At 32.5% G+C, this 22,483-nt stretch overlaps 2 protein-coding genes across 5 annotated transcripts; both read right to left on the bottom strand.

Annotated features, from left to right (window-relative positions):
• Positions 1 to 7,294: 7,294 nt before the first annotated feature.
• LOC108993210 (ethylene-responsive transcription factor TINY-like) lies at positions 7,295 to 8,475 on the bottom strand. Its single transcript, XM_018968041.2, has one exon. The coding sequence runs from the start codon at positions 8,183 to 8,185 to the stop codon at positions 7,493 to 7,495; it is 693 nt and encodes a 230-aa protein (XP_018823586.1). The 5' UTR covers positions 8,186 to 8,475; the 3' UTR covers positions 7,295 to 7,492.
• A 6,795-nt stretch (positions 8,476 to 15,270) lies between these two features.
• On the bottom strand, positions 15,271 to 21,900 carry LOC108993209. Of its 4 annotated transcripts, none has more exons than XM_018968036.2 (12): positions 21,651 to 21,900; positions 21,419 to 21,468; positions 20,416 to 20,477; positions 20,250 to 20,312; positions 19,646 to 19,778; positions 19,286 to 19,475; positions 18,603 to 18,713; positions 18,311 to 18,439; positions 17,222 to 17,271; positions 17,031 to 17,128; positions 16,535 to 16,819; positions 15,271 to 16,070 (listed from the first exon to the last, which is right to left on the bottom strand). In XM_018968036.2, the coding sequence occupies exons 3-12, from the start codon at positions 20,461 to 20,463 to the stop codon at positions 15,552 to 15,554; spliced, it is 1,626 nt and encodes a 541-aa protein (XP_018823581.1). In that variant the 5' UTR covers positions 20,464 to 20,477; positions 21,419 to 21,468; positions 21,651 to 21,900; the 3' UTR covers positions 15,271 to 15,551. The 4 variants fall into 4 exon arrangements, with proteins under 4 accessions (XP_018823581.1, XP_018823583.1, XP_018823580.1 ...); XM_018968038.2 differs by having other exon boundaries at positions 21,647 to 21,900; XM_018968035.2 differs by lacking the exon at positions 21,651 to 21,900 and adding an exon at positions 21,551 to 21,593.
• Between the last annotated feature and the right edge of the window lie 583 nt (positions 21,901 to 22,483).

The raw sequence follows: 22,483 nt of genomic DNA on the forward strand, positions 1-22,483 counted from the left end.
TCATGTTCACCGGCTGCTTAAAGGATTAATAGTATTATTAATTTCATGATTAAATACGGGCTAATTAATTATCAATCAATTTTTTTTTGGGAAACAAGATTAGACACTTGTTTGTTTTTGTACATGATCATGTTGATCAGGTGGGCCAATCACGGTGATGATCACCTTATTTACCATATATATATATATATAGAGAGAGAGAGAGAGAGCTAGCTATTGTCCAAACTTAAGCGTGGATGGATCTTATTATGAACTCCTGCATGTAAAAATTCTATCGATCTAATCAAGAAGCTGCTCGTCATGTGAAGTTTCTGCATACATTAATCAGTAATATTCCTCAAGTGCATATGATGCACGTACCATGTCATAAAAGGGGAATTAATAGTCACTTCTATTAAAGTTTCTAAACCCTAAATTTCAGACAAAGGCTCTTTCTTTGGGTTCCATCAGATCGAAAAGCTGGCGAGAAGTCTTGCTGGATTACAATCGGATATGTAATATGTCGGCAAAGAAAAGAAAAGGAAAACATTGTTTATTAAAAGTAGCTGCTGGCCGACTGCATGCACTACTTGTAATCAAGGACATATATATATAATTATTATAAAGAGGTCCTGATGAAGTGACTTCCCAAATATACCTAACTAAAAGTTAAACGTGATTAATTGTACGTTAAGTACGACTTGATCTATATCATGTTAAACATTTTTTAGTCAATAATTCTATTTCAATGTTAAACAGCAGCTAGCTAGCTAGCTAGTCCTGCTTAAATTACTGAGATATAAGAATGATGGAAGCCATATTCAAGGCACGATAGGAACCATAAGTACTTATATATGCTTAAGAGTTACTTTTAAGAGTTACTCTTTTCTCAAGCATGTCATGTATAGAATATATCATCGACCATATCACTTAAATCGTAAGATTTAACGTGTAAGATTCAAGTTTTAAAATTTATCTTTCATCATGTATATGTCACCTGTAGTGATATTACAAGAAAACTGTTTATTTGTGGCCATTTAATTCCAGCGTAATGACTATTTACAGTTAAAATGAGTCTGTTTTGATCACAAATAGCCTTTTCACCCAATTAAATAGTCACAAAAACCTATTTTTTTTATAGTGTGATTATACAACAACTTGAAGCCATTATCTTTTTATTATTTCTAAAAAGAGAGGACAATATTTAAGTGAGCGTAGTGTAAAAACTCAAAATCTCACTCGATCTCTTCTTTATTATTATTAAGAATAATATTAAATATAGTTATAAAGTATGCAAGTTTCAGACATTAGATTTTTTTTTTAAAAAAAGGGTAGAGTCTACAATAAAAATAATAATTTTTTTATATAAATCTTATATTTATTTATTTATTTATTTTTAAAAAAGTGCGTAAAATTTACATATTTTAAGACTATAAATATTAATTTTCTATTATTAACGAACGACATGATAGGTTAGAACTTAGAACCTTAATTTTTATTTATTTATTTATTTATTATTATTATTATTAAAGTAAAAGTCATCAATTATTTTCAATTTTTTATGTGCTAGTGGATCACCAATCGTTTTCAAACATTTACGGGCTAAAAAGTAAAATTAGTTAAGTTAAACTTCCAATAATAGGGGTAGTACTACGTAATCATGAATCAAGAATCAAAAGACAGGTTGTTATATATTAAACTAATTCAAAAGTAATATTATATTTAATTAAGACTGATCCATCTAATTAGAAAAGCAAGCAGCAAGTACGTGCGTAGTAGTACTCATGCATATATGGATAATTAATCCAGTCTGGATCGGTCGACTAGGCCAGGCTTGGAACTTGGAAGGCACGTGCCATTGATCATTCACATTAATTGATCAAGATCTATGAATTAAGAACCTCGGTTGACCGGGAATTAAGCTAGGAATCACTATAAACACTTCGAAATTATAAAAATAAATGCATACTTTCCTGGAAAGATTATTTAATTTGCATGCCAAGCTAGCTAGCTAGAAGAGTATTTAATTTATAAATACGTACCAGTACTTAGGGCAAATTCTCGTTTGTATTTGAAACTCATGTCAATTCATTTCAGCTCATCTCTTCTTATCATTATAATTTTTTTAAACTTTTACACAAAATATAATAAATAATTCAACTTTTTCATATATCAAAACAATAATAACATTAAAAATAATATTTTATTTAATTTATTTAAAAATATCTCAACTCATTTCTGAATCCATACATGAAATTAATCCTTGATTAAATATATATATTCACTCACAAGTACTACATTATTTATACTTGTGCAGCACTTCACGTGCCTGATCACCACTAGCCATTCGCTATCCCATACTAATATATATACTAATATTAATAGTTTAATATAAACTATAGTTATACTTATATTAATATATTTACACTAAATCACTATAAGTATTTTTTGTGAACTGGCATCAATATGTGCATAACTGCATCTTGTAAAAGCTTTAATGAGCTTCTGATTTAGGATTTATTTTGTTGTTACAGTTTTTTTTTACATCAGATTTTATATTTTATAGCAGATTTTTCTATAGCACAATTCACAGATCAATTCAAATTATCTGACATCACCTCAACATCTTATATATAGTAAATAGTTTTTATCATTTAATTGACATGAGTCGATCGGTCGCCTTATTTTAAGTTGGTAATTTAGGGTAAGGCCTCCCAATTTCCAGCCACATAAATATCTGTATTTAATATATTACAAAAGAAAAAAAAATGGTAATTAGCAAACAAAGGCATGCATGGGTCCTCGATGGAGTAATTGCTAGCTAGCTCTTACGTTTTACAGTAGCTAGCCATGATAATATTGATGATGATGTACGCGCGTAATGGGGTCATGAAAGCTTGACTAAAATGCACGATTCCTATATATCTATACGTAGACATGACATGATCACCTTAATATCCCCCATCGATGGAGTATCTACTAACTTCTCTAAGGGATCTGACCGACGAGGAGGACAATTATGAAAAGCTTCTCCTTGTAATGAAGCCATCCACTAAATAATTAATTAATTCTTCATGAATCCTCCCCAATAATCTTAATTGATAGAGTACGAGAAAGAACCTTTTTATTTCTAAAATTATAACAAATAATCTCATATTAAATATTTTAATAGAAATACAACCAAATTTATATTTTTTAGGACAAAACTAAACCCACAAAAGTAACATGATTTTATGTGGTAAATTATATTATAAGTCTATTTTTATTATAAAGTTGATCTAATGTATCATATAAAATCATATTAGTTTGCGAGTTTACTTTTGTAGGATCTTTTTATAATTGTAGTACTAATTTTCAAAAAATTATATTTTCATAATTCTAAAAATTTTGAGGCTAGCTCTTATTTTGTAGTTTATTTATTTTTAACGTATGTTGTATATGTGTGCGTGTGCGTGTGTATATATATATATATATATATATATATATATATATATTCCCTTTGTTAGATTTGGGGGCAATTTTTGGATTTTTTTTTTTTTTTTTTAAAAAGTGTCTTGTTTGTGGAAACCCATGTATGCATGCATGCAGATCAGTACTTTTATTTGAAAACATCAAGCTAATTATTTTTCATTTGGAAAATGATAAATCTATAATTAATTTACAACTATATTTTTACCACTTTACTTAAAATGAAGGGTAATTATGTGAAATAAAATTATTTTTTAATAAAATATCACAATTACATTGGTTACTTTAAACTGAATTATAAAATAGTTATAAAAAAGTTATAACTCTTTTCATTTTCATAGAATTCTTACGAACGAGGGGCTCATACCTGTAAAATATGTGAATCTAAAAATGAATGGTGCCGCGAGGTACCTAACAAATAAGCAATGACACCTCATAATTATAATATATAGTATGAGAACATTGAAATCCCTAACAACCAATCAAGGACTAGGTACCCTCAACAACAGTACCATGGCATCCAATGGGAATCCAATGATCCCCCTACTCTCAAAATGATGCATATATATATATATATATATATATATATTTGTTTTAGTATACTTTAGCCACTATTCACCTCTACGAGCCACATCTCACACCTGATTTTTTTTTTTTCAAATGGTGTCGAGTGTGGAGTAGTGAATATAGTGACTAATGATGAGACTTATTCTCTTTTTCTTTTTTCTTTTTTTTTACCTCTTTTTGTTGTATTATTTTTTGGGCCGACCAAGGGCCTGTAACATGCTTTCTCAAAAGAAATGTATGAATGTTGAAGAGTGCTACTTCAGGCTGTTCTGGTGTGTAATAGCATTTTACACCAACAAATCACAAATTGATACTTACGGAATACAACTTCAGATAGTCTAAACTCGCACACAGATAATTTTTTTCCCAGATCTCTCTCTCTCTCTCTCTCTCTCTCTCTCTCTCTCTCTCTCTCTCTCTCTCTCTCTCTCTCTCTCTCTCCCTCCGTCACTCTCTTTCTCTCCCTTTAGAAACTCATTTCAGGCCAAACTCATGACATGCAACCAAGAACCTTGCTGTGTTTTCTCTCCCTCCCTCTTCCGATTGTTGCTCTCCTTAAGGTCCAAGAGAGTTGTGGCCATCGATGAGAGATTTGTGAGGGTATTGTCTGCATTTCTATCTGATTTCATTGCCTTTAAATTTATGTTTGGATGCTAAGAAAAGTGATGTCCTAAAACCTTGTTCTTCAGATATCACAGTCTTGCCCTAAAACCGATGTCGGTTTCAATTTCCATGTAATATATATATATATATTTTTATTGTGCGTAGTATTGCAAACCAAGCTCTCCATAAACCAGGGTGCAGAGTGTGCGTGTCCAGTATTGCAAACCAGTTCATTCATTGCAAACCAGAAAAAATTTAGGGGAGAGGAGAACAAGAAATTCGAGAGAGAAGAAGGGCTACGTGGGGGAGGAGGAAAGATGGAAAAGAGAGAGGGGTACCGGATGCATACCCCATCGTAATTTCTACAAGTCTACGACATACTTGTTTTTTATTGGTGGGTGTAAAAAGAAAACTAACACTCGACTGGCTTTAAGGTTTTTCCAGTGTTGAGTATATAATATCGATCTAAGAGCATCCTTATTGGCTTGGCTAAAGTTGAAATGTGGCTAAAATTTAGATAATCTGTGTAAAAAAGACCCCACATTGGATTAGACATCTCTAAAACAATTTGGACATCTGTTACAGTGGTTGACCAAAGATAGTGAACCACAATTGATTCACCAAATATTAAAATACTAATTTCTCACTCCAACCATTTGTAGGTGTTTATGTAGGTAGATTTTTTTACTGACATTGAAATGGATATGTTGCTAGATATTTGGTTAGTGAATAAGAAATTTCGATAAAATTTTAGATAAGTTTAATCTCAATTTTTTGTTATTAGCATTAAATGACCTTTGAAAATATGATTTTTTTAATATTAATTTAATTAGAATATAATTATTATTAATATTAAATTGGTATAATTATAAAATGTGATACAAATAAATTAAATAAAAAAATTTTTTAATTTAATAATATTTTATTATTATATAGAGAGTGAATGGCTAATCCAATATAGGAATTGAATTTAAATGGAATGGATAAATGTAAAAAAGTGTAATGTTGACTAAATTTTAAAAATACATTTAGTCAAACTAATGAAAATGGTCTAAAAGGTTAATTTGGATGAGGGATGTTACCTTCAAAGTGTTTACTTCCCGTTTTGGTCGATCATCATGATTATTACATATTATATATTTGGAGTGCCATCACATCGAATGTGGTGGGATGCATGCATGGTGATTAATGGAATATTGAAATTGGAATCTGAATGCGTTTTCTGAGCTGGCCTACCTTGCTGGACCTCATGTAATTTTACTGTTGGAGATAATTAGCCGCAAAGACTCCTCTCTTTTAGACCCTCTTTCTCTTCTCTCTTTTTTTTTTTCTTCCTTATTTGATTTGGGTTTGAATAATCAGTAATTCTAAATATTTGTTCACGTGAACGTAAAGATTTGTTCACTTTTTTCAAAATAAATTTATGGAACTTATATATTTTAAGACTGTATAAATCATTTTTCCTCTTGTTGTATCTGCTAATTTTTTAATAAACACAATCATGTCAAGCCATATATACATATATATATATATATATATATATATATATATATATGTAAATGCCAATGCAAGCTTAGTTGTTTGAATATAGAAACCATTTCATCTCATCTTATATCATTATTATAATTTTTTCAAATTTTCACATAAAATATAATAAAAAATTCAACTTTTTCAAATATCAAAACAAGAATAATATTAAAAAATAATATCCTAATAATATTGTATTTAATTTATCTAAAATCATCTCATCTCATCTTACAATCTAAACGAGTCTTAGATTCAATTCAAGTAAAGGGAATGGTATACACGTTATTAGGACGGGGAATATATATAAGGTAGTTGAAACGCATCTGTCAGTAGTGCAAATTACAATTATGAACTTGAATAATACGTATAGACTTTCTACTTTTTTCTAATCCAACTTGTATACATGTGGAGATCAATTTATATATCATATATATATATATGCATTTGATCATTCACAAACTTCAAAAATAAAAAAATAATACTACTCCTTTTAATTCCTTAATTTCTTAGTACTTCGACTAGTACTATACACATATAATTAAGAGCTTGAGAATTTCTTGAAACTTGAAGCCCCATGTTCCTCAATTCATTAGTTAATATATATGCAATATTTTCAATCTCGGATAGATTCTTTATCGTTACAAGATCTCGTAAATTGAAAGGAAGGTTGCGTTTGTATGATAAGATGATCTCAAATGATTTGTAAATAGTAATATTTTATAGATTGAAATATGTGTGTAAATATATGAAACGAGATTGAGATGAATTTAATTTTTTTACAAAAAGTCAAAAAGTAATTACTTCCATCGATGATTGATTTGAGATGAGTTGTGATGAATCTAACTATCCAAACATAACCTAAGTATATTGTTATTTATGTAAATTTTATGCACGGAATTCAATGGTCATTATTTATTAAAATATTCACATTTCGAATCTATTTAACTTTATTTTGGATTTTAGATAGAGATGGGTCTCGACGGGTTGAATGTCACCAAAAAGGAAGAATAGTGATCAAAGGTCTTTTATGGTGTGTGGACCATTGAAGAAGAAACAGTCCACAGATGAGTCAGGTAAAGCCATAAACAAAGAAAGGAAAGGAAAGAAAGCAAAGAGCTAGCCAGCAAAAACTGGCAAGCAAGCTACTTGATCACCAAGAAACGTATTTAGATTTGATTTGTTAGCCCTTTAAAAGCAAAATTGATGGAAGGCCTCTCTCACACATTTAAAAAGAGAATAAAAACAAAAAAACAAAAGGAAAAGAAAAAGACAAGCATTAGATCAATAAAAAAGAGGTAAGAATTCATGCACACATACACACTTTGTAACAATGGATTTGGATCATATTTTAATAAGGTTGCCACAATAATGGTTCGAACCAACTTGGAATCGTACCCTCTGCCTCTGTCATTTGTATGTCAATGCCGCTGTGACACCACGGCGGAGGATAGAGCCACCCATCTGCCGAGTCAACAAATACGAAATCGTTACTCAACTCGTCCGACTCGAAACTCGTCCCCAGACTCGGCAGCTCCACTATCTCGCTCAGCTCCTCTGGGGTCGACACGTCGCACGACGACGACGACGATGACGGCGTTTTGGGAACCTCAAATTCCATGGAAGCTGCTTTGGTAGCAGCGGCTTGGATGTCCCGAGGGGAGTTCGAAGCGGGACGGGGAAGCGACCCGGAGAGTTCGGGGAAGTTGAGAATGGCCGAGTTGCCTTTAATACTCAGCGCGGCCACGTCGTGGGCCCGGGCGGCCATTTCCGGGGTCGAGAAGGTACCGAGCCAGATCCGGTTCTTTTTCCGGGGTTCGCGGATTTCGGATACCCATTTGCCCCAGGTCCGCATTCGGACCCCTCTGTAAACCGGGTGCTTGCTGCAGTCTCGGGCTCGCTTGGGCTGTTTTGGGTCAGGGTTGGATGGCAGGTTCGGAGGTAAAGACTGGGAGTGAGACAACCCAGAGGAGGATGGTGAAGACGGAGAAGGTGAAGAAGAGTTGGCGCTGGACTCGGTCTCCGAGTAAGGCGGGTCAGCCATTGCTGCTACAGGACACAAACACACACACACACACACACAAAAAGCTTCAAAACTTCACAGTACGTAGGTCTTAGAGTAGCACGGAAGAGAGAGTCTGAGAGAGAAAGGAGTGAGTTGCAGAGAGCTCACGAACAATTTTAAGGTAGAGGGTTAAGGAAGCGACGAGAGAAAGAATGGAATGGGACTGAGAATGGAGGAGGAAGTGAGGAGTAGGGGGGGTTTTATCAGGAAGAAGTTGGGAGGACAAAGAAAATGCAAGGTAAACGTGAGGCTTTACTACCCCAAGAGAGAGCAGAGCCCCCACGGTCCTTACGCGACTGTCTGCCTAGCCACAGGCCCCCCAGCCTTAATTATCTTGGTATATAAATATTAAATATACTTAACTGCTATAAAAATAAATAAATTATATAAAAATAAATTTATAAATTAACATAAATTTATAATATTTATTAAATTTATTTTATAATAAAAATAATTTTATAATTTAATATATTATATCAAATCACATCAATTTATGAATTAAATTTTATATAATTCATTTATAATTAAAGTGTTTCTCGTATAATAAAAAATATTGTTATTTATCTTTAATTTTATCATTCTTAATTTTTTTTAATACATTTGGAGAGCGGAGTTTCAAATACAAAACTTCCATTTTAAAAGTTAAAGATTTATGCCAAGCAGATCACATGATTTTAACATCATTCTTAATTTTTAAGAAAAATGATTTACATATAATATTTTTCACAATATTTTACACAACTATATTTTAAATGAATGGTATTTTTATAAAAAAATTTATAAAAATAACATAATTTTATAAAAATACCTTCATTTTATATTATATATTGTTATGCAATATGTTATACAATATATTGTGTACATATTATTACTCAATTCTTAATAGAAGCTGGATTGATTGATGTAGTATATTTTAAACATTTTTAAAGTTTCTAGGGGTATCTTAGGGTACACAATTCGATTGTCGTAGCAATGCAAGAGAGAGGACGTAAAGGATGGGGTTTTAGGCTAACCAATCCTCACCATCTCAATAAATCTTACCTTTTTTTATTTTCACCTATGTCTTCTGAGCGTATGTATGGCAATAATAATACTCTTTCTAGTTCCTCACCAACCATTTCACAATGACCCCTTTGTCCTCCCCACCTACATACATTGCCTATCACATCCATCCTTGGCTCCTTCCTCGTGTTATCTTTTCACTGTTTTAACCAAGTTTTGTCACCTCAGTTTTCTAAGACCCATGAGGTTTCCTGTTCTTGGTTTCTGTCTTCTTCTTCTTCTTCTTCTTTTTTTGTGTTCTAGTCTTTAAGTAATATCAGGAGCCGCACTTAGAATTCTTTTGATAATTTAACCAAGTTAATGCATGGGTTTATGATTCCTAACATACATGGCCTTTAATCAATTGTCCAATCAAAAGATAATGTATTATGTATAAAAATAATTTTTCAATCTAACATACCACATTTAGTCACGTAAGTTTATGAATTTATTTTCGTGAAATACTAATTAAAAAATTTCTCAAATTCTATAAAATAATAATAACAAAAAACCTACGAGTTTTTCTTAGAGTATTCCATTGCATCTTGGTGATTTTTAGACTGTATTTGAGTAAATAAAATGACGTTCTTCTTCTTAGGTTTTTTATTTAAGTGACCGATTCTATATAAAATATTGTGCTGCATAATTAAAAATAATAAAATCAATGAAGAATAATATTATTTAATAAAATCTGAATAATGTTATACATCACACTTCCATCTCACTTTCATCACATTATGTAAGATGCAGTGTCACATATATCACACATTATTGAATAATAAATAATTATTTAATAATAATAAATGTGTCGCGTCTTATATAATATGATAAAAATAAGATAATAGTATCCATGGTTTATAGAATTTTCCTTTCAATCCCTTTCTCTTCTTAAAAAACGAATTTGATAATTCTAAGAAATCGCCTTTAATATTACATATGGATCGGGGGTCCCATATATAAGGGTTTTATAAATAAATAAAAAATTATAGTCCAGCATCGGCTGTTTATATAAATATATAGATCGTCATGGGCTGCATGCATGGCTATTTAGGCCCCGCAACAGCCTTGCTCTCGATAAGGTGCTGCCCGCATGCATGCAGCAGCAGTCTCGGATTCTTGACCTAATTCAATGGGACTGATAAAATCCATGCACATTGGAGTTATTGTCTGAGTTCAAACCATGTGGCATTGAGCACGCACTAATACAGTTGTAAAATAGTGTACGTTCTGAAATATTTATGTTCTTCCATTTAAAATAGAGTTATAAAAGAGTCGTCGTGTCTCGAAACAATCGACGTCGATATCATTTCATGATTAATTCCATCATCTTATCATTGTAACACTACTATTTGTATATATGTTTGTAAATATATACCATCAATTTCTTTCGGCAAAGCATCATACAATATATATTCTAGGCATATACTAAAATGAAAAGTCTTCTTACAAGCGATTTTGCATACCAAACCGTGCACCAATGTTAAATGTAACGTATTCATTTAATGAAATAATGCAATCAAATTGAATATAAAAATAATTTTTGTAAGACAGATGATCTTATTCTTTCTAAAAAAAACAAAAAAAATTCTTTTATTTTTTTTATAATAAAAAAGCTATATATGTGAGTGTTGATACATGGTTTAGTGCGCCAAACCGCTTGTAGCTAGCAAGTCCCATACTGAAATGATCATTTCAATTTTCGTAGCTAATTAATGACTAAGAATGAAATGTCATTCTTTCTTACAGGAATGAAATGTCATTCTTTCTTACAGTAGTTTTCCTTAAAAAATTTCTGTCCATTCTTTATATTTTGTACAGACAAAGCTGTCCCGATGCTCCTTCAAGGCCGGTCCCTTTACATTTACTCTAAATGGCCCCCCAAACACTTCATGATTCTTGCAAGGCTAGATCGATCGATGTATAGAGACTAGGGTTTAGAGGAAGCTGGCAGATCGAGGGTTGGAAGATAAAAAATAAAAAATAAAAAATTCCAATTTTGTACATGATCACTTCATGAATTTTCAAAGAAATGACATTACTATTAGCTAGCTAGCCCAAACTCTCTCTCTTTTTAATATGTCCTTCCATGTCTAGAAAAAGGTAAACCTTGAACCCACCGATCGTCATGCACGTACGTACACATTATTTGGATCGATCATGTGTATATATATATATATATATATATATATATATGTAAATACGTACGTGCTTCATAAATGGCTGAAAATTTTCAACTCTTTCCCGAATGAAAATTATCTACAGCTTTACCGATACACATGAAGACGTAGCTACAAAGTAATTTCATGCGTATTGTAGGGGTGTGTGTGTCATCATCATGTGTATTTATATATATATATATATATATATATATATATATATATATATATTGTGCGTGAATGGAGGTTAAATTAGTGTATGTGATCGTAGCTGCAGGAAAAAAGTTAAGAGGTTTTTATGCGCCGCCTGAGATTAATCGAAAGCCAATTATTAATAGAAAAACTTTACGCATGCATCAATATAATACTCACATTTCACTTTTATTTTATTATGATGACATTGCATGTCCATCAACATAAAGCCAATTTCAAAAAAAATAAAAAAAAAAATATCCAAAGCCAATAAAATTAACAATACATTAATTAATATCTAATTATACATAGTTGTTTTTTTAGTTTTTATATCTCAATGTCAACATGAGGCCTATTTAATTTATATATATGAGAGATGCTACTCATCAATCCACACCACACATCTTATATATTTTAAAATTATTTATTTATTTATTTATTTATTTTTATTAAATTAATTGAATTATTCTACTTATCATCCATATATGATCATGTACTACTTTTTATAAGAAAAAAGGAAAAAAGAATTAAAAGAGATGTGGTGTGTCATTTTCTTATTATTAATTGACTCCAAAAAACTGGAAAAAAAAAATGACTCCAAAAAATTTATTTTGCTATATATTTTATGTAACTAAATTTATTATAATTACTTGATTGCGCCAAAAGAATAATGGTCTTATATATTCAATGCTCTAGGGTTTACAGTTTAAATTTTAAAGCTAATTAAGGAAGTGCATGCATGGCTGCATGCCTGCCAACTTTACTAATAAAATTTTAATATCTTATATATTTTCCTCTCTCTCTCTATATATATATATATATATATTCTTGGAGAAATTAAGTTTCGTGGTTATAGACACCATACGTGCTGATGTATCAGATATTAAAAATTGTGAAAATTTTAAAACCCAAAATTTGAAATTCAAATTAAAAAAAAAAAGGACTCCGATAAAATAGAACAACTACTCAGTACATATAATATTATATGTGAAATTATATGTGTGTAGCACTACTCATAACAATATGATAATTAAAAAATATTATTAATAATACAAGCATGAAGGAATTATAATAACAGAGTCATGATCAGATACAGTCAAAATCATGGCTTTGAAGGTCTCATGAACCTCATAAACACAAAAAACTGCAAGATCATGCACAAGTTGTTCTGAAAATTTTTCTTAAGTTGATTCAGTAATTCTATGCCCCAATGCTTTCGAATTCTGATCAGAGAAGTCTCTATCTCATGTTGTATTGAAGTCGATAGAAAATCTTGAAGAAAAAAAAAGTAGTCGATAGAAAATCATTTATTACAGATTCACTTGAAGGTGTAAATTATTAATTAAAGTACTGTATTTTGAATTTTTTTTTTTTTTTTGTTATAAAAAAGACTGCACGTACGTACGCTTGAGTAGTTGCAGAGAGCAGAACCCATGGCTTTAATTGATTCATTAAATGAGAGGAGCCATCTGAGATATATATATATATATATATATATATATATATTATATATATATAGCTGTTTCTGGCAGACAAATATTTAAATGCTTGGTTATTGATGTATCTCTTTCACATGCCACTCATGTGCCCCCATACTCACAAGTTATCAGGTTCTCTTATAGATTTATCAAGGCATTGCTGTCTTTTATATATATATATATATATATATATATAGAGAGAGAGAGAGAGAGAGAGAGATTTCGTGTAGTGTTCTTTCAACAACATGGCATGGCTAACGTTAAATCTAATTTTATAATTTAATGTATTATATTAAATCACGTCAATTTATAAATTTATTTTTATATAATATTTTTATTATTAAAGCATTATAGAAAAAGAGTACTCGTCTTAATGTACAATGTTTGGCAAGTGAGAGTACTTGAGCTACTCTCACTACTATTCTTTATTTTATTATTACTTTTTACCTACTTTTCTACTATTCATTACTTTTTACCTACTTTTTACTACTATTCAATATTTTATTATTACTTTTTCATTACTTTTTTACTACTATTCACAAACATTCTCAACACTTCTCAACACTTCTCACTACCCAAACGTATTTGAGAATTTATAGAATTCTTGAAAAATAATATATATATAGGAGAAATAAATACTAAAACACTAAAAAATCCGCTACAAATTAATGTCTTACAAACTAATTTATAATTCATTTAATTGGTGCTTCATTATTATAGTTTATAAAACCCATTCAATTAAATTTGTAGTACTGTCTGTAGCATTCATTACTAAAAGCTTTTTAAATGTATTTTGTATTAAGTTTTGTGAAAGTACTGTTTTTTTCTTTAATTTTTGTGAAAATTGTTTTAGTTATTTTTTTTTTTTAATGAAAACTTGGACAAATGATTATATGAAAAAAGTTTTTGATCAAGAAATCATGTGTGGAGCAATCCTTATTATTTTTATTTAGGGGCCCATTATTGAAGAAAAATGTTATATTTTATGAGAAATCATGATCAAGAGACAACTGGTTAACAACTTTTACGCAACTAATGAATAAAATATTAGTTTTTTTAAAGTATTTTTTTTTTTACTTTAATATGTTTAAATTTTGAAAAAAAAAATATCATTTTATTATGCAGTTGTAGAATAGTTGTGATATAGTTTAAACACATTATTCATTAATCATTTAACTTAATTATTATTTCCTTTTTCTAATAAAAATTAAGAGTAAATATAAAGATTGATGAGCATTATCATAATTGGAATAGGAAGAGAGGATAGTATATAGGATAACAAATATTACCTCCAAAATAATGCTCTATCAAAGATGCACCCATTAATTTGAGAGAGAGAGAGAGAGAGAGATCCCAAGCTCCAAGGGGTGGAAATGGACTGGTTATCAAACGTTGGATGAATAAAGCATCCAGGACCACATGATCATCACACCCTTTGATGCTAACAGTCTACTAGTTGGCCACGACTGCAGAGCTCCATGCAATATTGCAGGGCAGTTGGTCGGCTACGTACTTCATACAAATTTAAGGGCACAACTTAATAGGGCTAGAAACTCTTTGGGCCTACTAAGTTCCCCTTTTTAAGGGTAAAGTGGCCTACCAAGATTTATTGCTTTGTATTGATTCATCCACGCATTTTTATGGGCTTTTAAAGTTTGGAATTTTGGATGGGTCCAGATTGTATAGAATCAACACCACCACCACAACTCTCTCTCTCTCTCTGTCTCACTGGTTTCAGATACTCTGCTGTTTTACCACTTTAGTGCAATGGTGCGTTTTCAAGGCTTGGGATGAGGGGGCGGGGGGGCCCCCACACCAAATTTATACTGAGCTACTTGATTATCCTCACCGTACAAGTTACAACCCCTGAAACCATTGTACATGTTTGATTTGATCTTGACGGTCTGTCAGAGCCGATAACAGCACAGATATCATCCATCATGTGTATGCATGTGTATATCTATCTATTCACACACATACACACATGTTTGTATGTATGTATGTATGGTCCTGTGTTCTGTTTTTTCCTACGAAGCTTTCAGGTAAAATCATTAGTGCCCTTTGGTTTCCCTTACAATGCAGGCACTTCAAATACATGGATGATGATGGATCCTGATCTTGTAGCCATGTTGATAATAGAGTAGTCGCGTGACCCAGTAGATTTGGAAGTCCAGATACATAATAGATGACAACTGTCTCGGCCAAATGATACACTTGCAATTATCATGGAGTGAACTGCAGTTCCAAGTATTACATAATCTAAAGACCTCCCCAAAATCCAATCCCCCCCGGGAGAGAGAGTTCATGAACAAAAATCTTGTGTTTTGTTTGAAGCTTTAAATGAAGCTCTTTCATAAGAACAGATGTCATCTATTACATGGCAAGATTTTGCCACCGACCATTGCTCTTCTGAATGGTTATGGAAACAAGATGGTGTAACTTAACTGAAGATACAATAACAAAAAATCCCGTTTGGAATTATGGATTACTAGATTTCTGTCTTTCTTCTTGCTTCATATTCCCAAGCTCCACAAGAAGAGTTAGAAGAGCCTCACACATTTCGCAAGCATCAGGCTCACCAGGTATCTTCTTCCTTGAAGAGTAAACCATCCAAGCATGGTCAAGCTTCTGGTCTGGTCTGACAACGACCGAGCCTGGAACTTCAGCATCACGGCATGTTACTAGACCATCACTCTTCTCCCCATACCTGAGCTGCAAATGAAGTGCACATATAGCCATCGCAGCAGATAAAGGGATCACTACGGGCACCTGACGTCCGGCTTGAACAATATTATCAGACTCTTCATTCCCAAAGTTGGGAAATGGAAGCCAGGGAAGTTCTGCGTGGGCTATGTGGGTCATTGTAGCAAGGACGCCAGGAGCTATACTTGCTTCAGAGTGGAAGGATATCACAGGGATATTCTCAGGGAGCTTGTGTTTCATGATGAAATCCTTCCGCTTCTCGTATGTGAGATCCTCCAGTGCCCTTATATCACCCTAAATATTCGTTTGAAACAAAAATTGATAATAAGAAAAATCAGCATACTCTTAAGAGTCTTAACAAAAACTTTGATACTGCATCAAGTTACCAGCACTTTATCAAACCCATGCCAAGCATAATTGAGTATGCAGGCTTGGAGAAAAGGAGACAAAAGGAATGATGGAACTGATAGTAAACTTCCCCAAAAGAATTTGCACTTGATAAGTCTTTATGAAATAGGCTTAAGGGATGCGCTTGTGAAGCAGGAAATTAAATCTACAAGAGACATGACATAAAAGACTATCCTGACCCAAGACGACAGGTAAATAGCATCAAACAGCCCCCCACCTATGAGATTTAAGTTCTTTAAATTTTAATAGCACGAGTCAAAGATGCTCTCAAGCATAAATTATGGTTAGGGGTCCTTTATTACATGCATAAAGGAGGCATTCATAATTTTTTAGCAAAAGGAATTGAATACCTTAATAAGCTTGCATATCAAGAACTCCATGATCCTGCGTGTTTCTTTGTCAGCAATCTGGCCTTCACGGAGAGTATCAGAAGCTAAAGGAGTGCCACCATAGGGGCTTTGCACCAGCGCCAAACCAGCAACTTTGTCTTTCAAATCAGGCCAGTAAACTGACAATGCCGCCGCAGCATCAACCCCACCCTTGCTGTGCCCCAGCAGCATTACACGCTTGCCTGATCCCCAGTAAAGCTCCTCAATATATTGCTTCAGTTCCCATGCATTGTGCTCCACCGATGCCTGTGTACAAGGAAACATATTTGACACTAGCCACACTAGCATAATTTCATGTCATTTATGGATATAGAAAGATATGGGAAAGGAAGCGAAATTAGAAATTATAAGGAAAAATCTCAAGAACATACAGTTTGAAATGAATAAAAGACGTTAGAAAATGAAATTTCACACACCTTCGCCGATATAGGCATTGTATCAAGTAATCATATATTACCTCACTATGAATTTTTGCAATATGACAAGCTAGACCCATCTTTGAAAAGAATCTTTTAGCGCCCACAAAATATAAGGGACCGTGATTACTAAAGAGGCCTGCCAGATCAACATTCCCATTTAAGTGGGTGTGCCCATGCCAATTGGCAAAATGAATAAAAAGCAAACTCCGGACAAAGGATCTTCTCATACCTGGAATTAGCAGATAAACAAATGAATTGGGTAGCTTGTGCTCTCCATTTCTAGAAGAAAACACAGAAAAACATATCAAGTAATAAGATATATAGATCTATGAAACAATAAAACGATACATAATTGAAATTCCTCGATTGCATGGAGAAGAAACAATCATAAAGCATATACGTTCACTATCTTATAGACTACATAATCTATCACAATAAATAATTTTGGAAGCATTAGACTTCAATGAACCATTCTCCTATTCATCAACATCAGTATCATCTTACTAACTCGTGCCTTTTCAGTTTTGTAATCAATGAATTCATACAGGTTCTTGAGTTTTAGAAGTTATGGAGCCGATAAGTTATGTCTCTTTATGGGTAGACTTTTCCCATCATTAACATACAAACATAAAAAGAATGAGGGAAGAGAAGACCAAGATGCTCAACCAAATCTTGGAGATCAAAGTGCTAACATTGAAACTCTCTCAAAGATTCTATTTATCACATGATGGCTCGAAGTATATTAACTTAATTACATATATTATGTTTACTTTAAAATTTTAACCATTCCCGTGCATCGTACAGGTTTGCAACTAGTTGTTTGATAATAATATAACTTTTGTACCACTTATGAGAAGAGGTAGTAGTAATAAAAAAAAAAAACAGCCCTAGCATTACTGTTGAAATATATTGATGACATATTATGGTTGGAAAAATGATGGAAATGGTGCTTGGCAAACTGCTAACTGGATGATATAAAAACCATCTGCCCCCAGAGGACGGTGATCAGTAACAGAACTTGGACATATGGGCAATATCAGGCACCACAGAAGTTTCTCCATTTGAGCATGAGAAAATTGTTTAGATTATAGATAATTGTATATTAGCAAAATTCTTAACAACTATAGTTGCAGTACACATCTCCAATAATAGAAAATGAAAGAATTGAACAGAAAGTATCAATGAACTCCAGATTAGTCAAATGAACCCAGAGATAAAACTAAAAAAAAGATCATAACGTACACAGCCCCCTGCCCCCAGCCCCCAGGTGGGTGGACCAACATAGAGCAGTAAGAATATACAAATTTAGGCTGGCTACCTAATGCCTGCAAGCAATTCCAAGAATCTTGACGTCCCATCCTTCACAGGAGCCATTCCTGGAGTGTGTTGCAACCATCCAATATCATCAGAAGAGCCGCGCAATGTTTTACACACTCGAGATATAATGCTGATTATAGCAAAACAAATATAGATGTTATAAGAGAACCAAACCAAGAAATTGTAAAAGCATAAAATTGATAATAATAGAAATAAACTGAAAGAGACCACCCACAGACTCTTCAATGGCAAATGAACCCACCAGTTTTCATAGTACAATCTACTTCTTTTACCTCCAAACTTGATCTTGAATGCATCTGATGTATGAAAATGACAGTTTCCAAGAGTACAGTGCCAAACTCCAGGAAAATTGTAAACTGAAACTGAATAAAGGAAGCATCAACCTGCATCCATAGGAAGCAACTGAAGGATCAAGGAGACCAAAAATTTGCAATCAAAGTAGAGTAATGGTAACAGAGCCTCATCTTCTAACGCATGTACTTGGCAGACAACTATTTCAAAGAAAGGAACTAACATTGCTTTAGTTAGGCCTTGTTTGGATTCAGAGAGCATCTCAACTCATTTTATCTCGTCTCATCTAATCATATTACAACTTTCCCAAATTTTCAAACAAAATACCATAAACAATTCAACTTTTTCAAAATCCCAAAACAAAAATAATATTCTAACAATATTTTATTCAACTTTCAATTTTTATCTCATTTCATTTCATCTCATCTCATCTCAACTCACTATCCAAACCTCCCCTGAGGAAGGAGGAGGAAGGAAACAAGGAGGTGAAACAGATTGAAACCACAGAGAATCTCAATCATCTGAAACATATAAGAATAGGTTGATCGTGACAATTTCCCATTTGTCACGTTTAATCAAAACACTTAACTATCAGTTCAATACGCATTGCTGAGTCTTTATAGGATAGCATCATACATGATCTTAATGGAAAGAAAGTTCTTACCCTTGAAAAAAGATAGGGACACCCCCATAACTGTAACTGTTATCAACAACTTCAGACCTTGTATCTACAAGAAACTCTTCCTTAAGTTCTGAGGTTCTCCCTTCCAGGATTGTAGGGCTTGCAATGAAGATGCAAGGTTTAGAAGATGATGAATTTGAGCTTCTATTCATATCTCCTAATACAAGATCCTCTGCAAAAACAGACGCATGTCAAAATGCAGCCATTATGGTTCAATAACACGGATAACTCTAAAACATCAGTGAACTACAAAACATTCTCCATATAGAAGGCATTAATGTTTTGATGGCAAAGACACCAATTTCCAATAGCATGTGTATATTTAACAAACAAGTGACTCACCAATAAATTGAATGAATTGAAGACTTATATAGCTAGACAAAGTCAAGAGATGGGTGAAAATATCATCCACCAATGAGTCATATCCGAGAGTATCCATAAGAAGACTAGTGTTCCTCACAGCATCACCATGGACCTGATACAACACCCTCTATTAAATCCGGAGAAAAAGCTCTAACGTCAACTAAAATTACATATACATATTATATATGGGAACAGTGCATGTTTTCAACTTTTCAACACTGATCTCAAAATGGTCTTGTCTTCACTTTCTACATGGGTAAGCCAAATGTGGGATAAACAAATTAACCTTTTGAAGATTCTATTAATACTTTTTAATTTTTCCAAAGAAGATGTTTTTACTCTTGATAAGTGGTCAAAGATAGATGTATACCTTAGGTCAATGCAGAGCCTAATCCATGGGTTGAATGGAAACTATCCAGACTAGTTAGTTACACAGATTTTGAATGTTAGATTTTTGTAAATAGTATCTCAGCATGTGTCCATACTAACAGGCTAAGGTGTCATGGTATTCATCAAGAAAGTTTCGATAATGAATCAAAACATGCTCACAAACACGTGGTAAAGAACAGAAAACCAGTACTACCAAATGCTTTCTTTGATGATCATGTACATCCAGGAGGTAACAATGGCTTGAAAAACGCCCAACCTGATGTGAAAAAAATATAATTTAAGAAATCACATTATTAAAGATCCAGATTCTTCAAGGCAATATAGTTAGTTTTCCTTGATGCACGGGAGTTGGTGCTCACTGTTGATTGGACTTCAGATATTTCCTCTTGTATATGTACATCTCCCATGAATTCTTTGAAACCTAAAATCATTGAACAACCTAATTAACAGAATTTAGAGGATAAAGATGCGACTGCAATCCAAGCGCAAAGGGGGTCTCCAGAGAAAACACTACAAAATCTATAAAATGGGAAAGGAAATATTGGAGTACAGGGAAGACAAAATCTAAATCATAGATTTTTTTTTCCTTCAAGCAGAACAGTTTTTGAATTAGTCAACACGGCAAAATAAAAGGATTTTGCTGTTGTGGGAGATCACAAGGGTATTATTAACATCCATCCAACCTTCAGCAAAGAAGAAGTTAAAGCTCAGCTAAGGTGCGGTTTGGCTCGGCTAAATCTCAATAGGCTGAGAAGGCATTGGCTCTGGCAGTTAAGGGGTCCAGTAGCTCGTCTTAGAATCGAATCTCACAAACAAAGTAAGAACAAAATGGAGATGTTAAAGACGCCTTTTGAGGCAGTCAAGACTCAAGGGGTTCGAAATTATATAACGCATCTTTAGGAGGAAGTCGATAATGTTTTGACCTATCATGAAAAGAGATGAAAAATGGCAAACCATCGGATTAGGAGAAATGAAATGGCCTCTTTCAAATTCATAATCCACTTCGAATATTGGTAAAAGGTGACGAGGACTGAAATTTTCGGATCCTTCCAAATATCACAGAACATTTAGTTCTACAAGCAATATCAATGTAAGCATTTTTCTTTTCAAAGCACATAGCTCATTGCTTTGTCACTCAGAAATTATTCAGAACGGAAAATTTCAATTCATATTCAAGCACAGACAGTTCAAGTTTCCACATTAACCAAGACAGAAGAGCAATGAATCAAATTAGTATTAACAACATATACCCAGATGAGAAAAATCAATAATACCCCAATCCTTCAAAAGGCCGATCTAAACGCATATAACCCATCCTCAACAGAGAAATGCATAAAACTAAGATGTCAGTGAGTAACTTACGCAAGTAAAGTTCAAAATTTGAAGCCAAACAACGAAAGAGAGACAGAAATCTGCGAAACCCACAAAGAGTATTAAGAATCAAAAATCCAATTCAAATGCAAAAGAGGGAAAAAGAAAGAGAAGCCCACATACGCCATTCCCAAGAAAGTTTGAAAATCAAAATAAAACCAAACACGGTGAATTTATTCAATGAAAAGGAAACTACGAAAAAAATGTTGGGAACAGTACCAACCGAATGAAAAGAGAGTCATGGAATGGAAATTGATGATCATTATCCACTTGCTTGTTTTTTAATCTTCTATGGCCCACATAAGTTCGGTTTCAAAAGCAAGAAATAAATCTCTTTTCTTCTCATCTCCGTTGTTTTTTTTCCTGTTTGGAGAAAGTAAGAAGAGGTGATTAGAAAAATTGATCAAATTGGAGTTACGAAATAATTTCAGGAACCCTGGCAAAAATCCGTGGCTCAGAAAATCGTTGAAAGTTTAACTGACACCAACTGCGAAAGCCAGACTTTTGGAGACCGATAAGCAATCAATATTATTATGCCTTGGGTAAGCCAAGATCATTCTCAATGATTCTTCGTTTTATTTTTTAAAATATATTATTATAATATATTTTTTTTATTTTATATATTAATTTTTATAATATATATATCAAATTATCAATTCTTTTTTATATTATTTAAATATTATATTTTTTAATATTTTTTTATTCATTTTAAATATTCTATTGATGATATATTCAAATCTTTTATATTTACAATATTATATAATTATGTTATATTTTAAATTAATTTAAATTTATAAACTAAATCAAAATATAAATTAATTCAAAAAATAAAAAAAAATAGATTATATAATAAAAAAAATAGATTAATTCGGCTTCAAATTTTGTCTTTAGCTCCCAACAAAAAGGTGTGAAAATGAAAAAAATGAAACAATAGAAGTGTAACGCCCCGACCTCGAGGGTCTGGAGAGTTAACTCATAACACCTGAAAAACAACTCTAACAAGGATAGAGTACTTCCAATTTCAAGAATATATCTATTTTACCAAACCTCAAATCG

Source organism: Juglans regia, chromosome 10 (assembly GCF_001411555.2).
Source record: "Juglans regia cultivar Chandler chromosome 10, Walnut 2.0, whole genome shotgun sequence".
In the NCBI taxonomy this organism is placed as follows: Eukaryota; Viridiplantae; Streptophyta; class Magnoliopsida; order Fagales; family Juglandaceae; genus Juglans; species Juglans regia.

What these genes read in the sequence shown, in the direction of transcription:
- LOC108993210 (XM_018968041.2), bottom strand. Translation starts at nt 8,185, where the DNA reads ATGGCTGACCCGCCTTACTCGGAGACCGAGTCCAGCGCCAACTCTTCT.
- LOC108993209 (XM_018968035.2), bottom strand. An exon ending in TGTTTATCTGCTAATTCCAG is followed by an intron (nt 17,129 to 17,221) that starts GTATGAGAAGAT and finishes TTGATCTGGCAG; the next exon opens with GCCTCTTTAGTAATCACGGT. An exon ending in TGATATGCAAGCTTATTAAG is followed by an intron (nt 16,071 to 16,534) that starts GTATTCAATTCC and finishes ACGAATATTTAG; the next exon opens with GGTGATATAAGGGCACTGGA.